Here is a 6,000-nt window from a genome sequence, read left to right as displayed (position 1 = left end):
ACGTTGTGAGGCAAACCTCCCAGTTGTGTGGACGGATCTGGTAAATGTCGATCAGGAACATTTATTCCAATCCACCCCCTTGCTTGCCCGACAGCACAAGACCGATTGTTATAGAAATCCTTTGGAGTCGCATTTGTCCAGTAAATGCCTGTTGGCCCCCAAAAACAAGACCGTGTGTAGTACATATTATTTGTTTTCACATAATAAGCTCTTGATATACCTAATTTACGATAAATTCTTAGCGCCTAATAATTTTACTACGGCAATGTGGCCGCTACCAACCGGTCAATATGGAAATCGTTGGGGGAGAGGAGGCCTGTAGGTATTCCAGTACACGTCCTGTGGCTGAAATGATGATGACGATTTTACACTTTTAACGGAAATGAAGAAGAACCTTTGCAATACTATACAATCATTTTTGAAGGACAAGGAGTGTAGGGTAGGTAAGTTAATGCATCCATCTGAATACTTTTAAAAAGTTTTATTGTATTGTATCAAATCTAGCCCTGTTGAATGAGTGATATAATAGGTATCCAACAGTGACTACTACACACTACTGATTACTTGAATAAATAAGTCGCACACGCAAATGTCTGCTTATAAGCCAGACCTTGCCATACAATGCAGAGTTTACTCTTGCGGTGGCTGAGCGCAGTTCATGAACATATTCATGTCGAGGAGTAGATCCTCATCATTTTCAAAATCTTCGTCCTCGTCCTCCTCCTCCTCCTCCTCCTCTTCAAACTGCTCGATGCGGAATGCATGACCTCCACCTGTAACAATGTTCAGTTAGTATAAAATAATAACAATGTAATTTTCTTTTGTTATTTTTGCTTAATAATGATTTTACATCAAAATACTCAAATCACAAAGCAAACTTTAAACAAACCAATTTTTACTGAGGAGCACTTATTAGGTAACAAATAAGAAGTTTGATCAAGAAACTTACCGAACATTGGCGGAACGCCCAAATCAAGAGGCAGCGAGTTGCACGTAGCCTCATTCTTCAGAAACTCAGCAAGGGGTGAATCAGGCTCCACAAACGGCTCAGACGCTTTGCTTGTTGAAGCAGCCACTTCGTCTGTAGTAGAAGCCGCATTGCTTGTTGTAGCAACCGCTTCGTCTGTTGTAGCAGCTGCTTTGCTTGTTGTAGCAACCGCTTCGTCTATTATAGCAGCCGCTTCGCTAATTGTAGCAGCAGCCATTTTGCTAGTTGTAGCAGCCACTTTATCTGTTGCAGCAGTCGCTTTCATTGTTGTAGCAGCCACTTTGTCTGTTGTGGCAGGCACTTTCTTTGTTTTAGGGGTCTCGGGAACTTTAAATACTTCAGCTGTAACTGTTTCAGACGTTTTCTTTGCGGCCCTTGATGCTGCCTTCGCTGCAGCCTTTGCTGCAGCCTTCTTTTTCTTTTCTTCATTGACTCTCGCATAATGATCTGGAGGCAATGTGGGGATCATCGCTGCTCTCATCGCTTCCAACTGCATCCTTTCAATCTGTAACAAAAGCCTTTACTTACTATAACAGAATATAAAAAATAACGTGTACTCTCTCTATGATAATAAACTAGATCCTATACCCTAATAACGTAGACGTGAGCACAATTTGAAATCGACATACTTAATTAACTCAATAACGCCACAGTCATTCTCTAATGAGACGACGATTCCCTCCCCCTTCCATCCACACTCTCCACTCCCTGCTCCACCTTAACTTCCCCTACTATTCCCACTCTCTATGGGTATAATGTTGATCCTACTTGTAAGTAGTTATATTATATCCCTTACTTTGATTCCCTTTTTTTCTTGCCCCATCTTCCCTTTTCACTCAATCTTTTATCATTTCTTAATATTTTTTTTGAAGGCAGGCGGAACGCCGGTACTAAGGGCTCTTCAGAAGCTGTTCAATTCCGTCATCCTCGAAGGAAAAACGCCTACGACATGGCACAGAAGTGTGGTGGTACTCTTCTTCAAAAAAGGTGACAAAACCTTGTTGAAGAATTATAGACCCATCTCACTTCTGAGCCATGTCTACAAGCTGTTTTCGAGAGTCATTACGAATCGTTTCGCTCGCAGGCTCGACGACTTCCAGCCTCCCGAACAAGCCGGTTTCCGAAAAGGCTTTAGTACCATAGACCACATACATACGCTAAGGCAGATTATACAGAAGACCGAGGAGTATAATCAACCACTTTGCCTGGCGTTCGTGGATTATGAAAAAGCCTTCGATTCGGTCGAGACCTGGGCAGTGCTACAGTCTCTCCAAAGGTGCCAAATTGACTATCGATATATCGAAGTGTTGAGGGGTTTGTACAAAAACGCCACAATGTCGGTCCGCCTCCAGGATCGGGACTCGAAACCTATCCAGTTGCAGCGAGGGGTAAGACAGGGAGACGTCATATCTCCAAAACTGTTTACCACCGCCCTGGAAGATGTCTTCAAGCTTCTGGACTGGAACGGATTTGGCATAAATATCAACGGCGAGTACATCACCCACCTTCGATTCGCGGACGATATCGTAGTCATGGCTGAGACCTTGGAGGATCTAGGCACAATGCTCGATGGCCTCAGTAGAGCCTCTCAACAAGTGGGCCTCAGAATGAACATGGACAAGACAAAAATCATGTCTAATGTCCGTGTTGCACCCACTCCTCTGAAGGTTGGAGACTCTACACTCGAAGTTGTTGACAATTATGTATACCTGGGACAAACAGTCCAGTTAGGTAGGTCCAACTTCGAGAAAGAGGTCAATCGTCGAATCCAACTCGGATGGGCAGCGTTCGGGAAGCTTCGCCATATACTCACGTCCGAAATACCGCAGTGTCTCAAGACGAAAGTCTTCGAGCAGTGTGTGTTGCCAGTGTTGACATATGGATCCGAAACGTGGTCGCTTACTATGGGCCTCATAAGAAGGCTCAAGGTCACCCAAAGGGCGATGGAGCGGGCTATGCTCGGAGTTTCCCTGCGTGATCGAATCAGAAATGAGGAGATCCGTAGGAGAACCAAAGTAACCGACATAGCTCGCAGAATTGCTAAAATCAAGTGGCAGTGGGCGGGGCACATAGCTCGTAGAGACGATGGCCGTTGGGGCAGGAAAGTTCTCGAGTGGCGACCACGGGCTGGAAGACGTAGCGTGGGCAGGCCTCCTACTAGGTGGACCGACGATCTGGTAAAGGTCGCGGGAAGAGCCTGGATGCGGGCAGCGCAGGACCGTTCATTGTGGAAAACCTTGGGGGAGGCCTTTGTCCAGCAGTGGACGTCATTTGGCTGAAAAAGAATATTTTTTTTAGATATTTTTCTCTGTAGAATCTTTGAAACTGTTCATATTGTATGGACTGTGATACTTTGGCTACTTCAAGTTTATTTTTGTTTTTTGTATCAGGGTTCGAAAGGATAATTATCATAATAATTATCGTGATAGTAACAGATGGATAAGTATCGGTTGATAATAACAAAAAAATGCGCTCGTGAAAATTAACTGTATTCGAAGTTTTCAAACGTGTATTTCCGCACTTGCGTCTAGTGATGAGCTTTAATAAACATACTAGATAGTTATAAAACCTATCTATTTAGCTCCACAATGATCACTAGTTATCTAGCGTCAAAATATTTATCAATTTTTTAAGCTAAGTTATGCGACTAGCAATGGATAACTTGACAACAATTAGCAACCAATAACATAAAGCAACATCGCAATCAGAATGTCTGATGAAACAATATGACAAATGTTCTAATACTGTTGATAATTATCATGAAGTGTAATTATCTTGATAATTTCGAACCCTGTTTAGTATTGAATTTAGTAATTTATGGTAAATTGTCCCATATTTTAGCAATTAAGTAGGAAAAGGTTTTCATAAATAAACTTCGAAGCTACTGTCATAATAATACTATAATGGATCATTATTTACTATTAGTTGTGTATAAACCTGCTGTCTACAATTTAACAATATGTTGTTAACAGTAAACCAATGAAGAACTTGTGATGTGTAAGTACGTATCATTTAATTAAACTGACTAATTTTCTATACCTCTATCAACTTTAAAAATGAGAAATGTGTCTTTAACAAAAACCACCTAGGTATGTAGATCTTTTTACAAAGTAAGTAAAATCATACATTTAATTAAGGAATAGCAAAGGTCATAATATTGATCCCTGCGGCATACAAAAATATAGCTAACTGATATTATATTAAAAATTAACTGGATGAGAAATAAATACTAATAGACAAGTTTTCATGTACAAAAAATATTTTAGATAATTTATTAGATTTGGCAAGGCACTCACTCTTGCTCACTTTTTTTTTCTTTTGACTAATCGGGGTTCATTTGGTTCAGTTCATCAGGGACTTTGAAGGCAGAGTGGTATCAAATTAGTATTAAGGCGAGACCAATAATATAGGTTTGCACATAGGTGTTTAAGAAATGAGGACAATCGCTTAAGCCATTTTCACCATTCTGCCCGAGGGAGTTTAGTTTTCTACTCAGGCCATTCGCTATTAGCATTAAATTACCACTCAAAATCTATGAAAATAAACACTTAATAATTGAGTATTTATAGTAAAAAAAAATATCACCTGTTTACAGCTAGCAAAACAAAACAAAAGGTTTTTTTAAACAAATCAAAATAATAGTCGCTAAGCCAATATTATCTAGGTACTTCTCGCACCTTTAGTTTCATTTGCCAATATTCAATTTTTAAAATAGTCAACTGTCGTGGAAATAATTAATTGCTAGCTGAAGTACCTACCTATTAAAGTAGGTAGTCGCAAGCAGTTATTTGCCATTTATGTTTAGTGTAGAGTCGTGGTAATTATATTAAATCTCTTAACGCATCACTCGTTACATGGGTATAAAATTAATTAACCTCTTTCAAAAATTAAATAATTAATAGTTAATTGCAAACTTACATGTAAAGCATTACGCTGAGCTCTGATTTTCACCAAAGCCTCTTTAATCCATTTTTGCTCAGCTAGAAGCTGAGCTTCTTCACGAATGCGGCTTTTTAATGAATGATATTTAGCGTCATTCATGTTTACTTTGTAAACATTTACAATCTGATAAACACTTTAAATATTTTGAATTGTTTTCACCGGCCGGCTGGAACACAGAAGAGAGAGAGGCATGTCCAAAACGAGCGATCGATCAACAGGAACGACTAGGGATGTAACGATATATCGAATATTCGATAAATATCAATGTCATCCCTCATCGATGTTAGAATTATAGCGCAAAATTATGACAGATAACGATGTTGTTAATCATGGTTTTGTTGATTGTGTAGGGCAAAACACGCGCTGGAAACCCGGATTTAGGCATATCGGCAACAGTGTTAACTGCCCATCGCCGGTCATGTTGTCTCGTTCTATCGCAAGAATCACCATTTGATGAGAGCGAGAGCAAAAATGGAAATGGATAGTTAACACTGTGGTCACGGTAATACTATCTATACAGTATTCCAACTCGGCCATATCTATCTATCTATCTATCTATCTATATTATATAAAGCTCGATTACCACTGACTCACTGACTCACTGATCAGGGGTATTTTTAGGGTATTTAGAGGGGAGGGGGGTAAAATTGTTAGTGTTTGTTTTTAACTAGATTTTTTGACTGACAGCTTTACCACATTTTTTGAACCAAAAAACAAAATGGCGGCACTTTTTGAAACTTCAACTTTTTTGTTTTTCATCCTGAATTTTTTCCTTTTTGGTGGTTTGTTGGGGTTGCCAAGGTGTGTTAAAAAATGTGAGAAAAAAATGGAAAAACAAAATGGCCGAGCCGCCATCTTGGATTGAAAATGCGATTTCGAGGTGTTTTTAGGGAGGTGTCACTCCGAGATGCGCAATTGTTTTTGAAAATTTCTTTTAGGTATTTGTGACATGTATAGTCTTCTTAAGAGCCACATTTACAGATTATCAAAAAACAAGATGGCGGCTGAGCCGTCGGCCATTTTGTTGCGATCAAAAAATTTCTAAACTTTGACACCAAATTTCGAATAGA

General features: G+C 39.6%; 1 protein-coding gene across 1 annotated transcript; it reads right to left on the bottom strand.

Annotated features, from left to right (window-relative positions):
- Nucleotides 1-603: 603 nt before the first annotated feature.
- On the bottom strand, nucleotides 604-5,227 carry LOC114356087 (nucleolin-like). The gene is made up of 3 exons (XM_028309172.1): nucleotides 4,907-5,227; nucleotides 950-1,493; nucleotides 604-773 (listed from the first exon to the last, which is right to left on the bottom strand). Exons 1-3 carry the CDS (start codon nucleotides 5,027-5,029, stop codon nucleotides 631-633), a joined length of 810 nt encoding a protein of 269 aa, XP_028164973.1. The 5' UTR covers nucleotides 5,030-5,227; the 3' UTR covers nucleotides 604-630.
- Between the last annotated feature and the right edge of the window lie 773 nt (nucleotides 5,228-6,000).

The sequence above is a fragment of the Ostrinia furnacalis genome, unplaced genomic scaffold (assembly GCF_004193835.3).
Source record: "Ostrinia furnacalis isolate ACB-3 unplaced genomic scaffold, ASM419383v2 OfSCF2637, whole genome shotgun sequence".
Taxonomy (NCBI): domain Eukaryota; kingdom Metazoa; phylum Arthropoda; class Insecta; order Lepidoptera; family Crambidae; genus Ostrinia; species Ostrinia furnacalis.
Note: the sequence above shows the minus strand (reverse complement) of the source record. Positions and strands in the feature narration are given on the sequence as shown.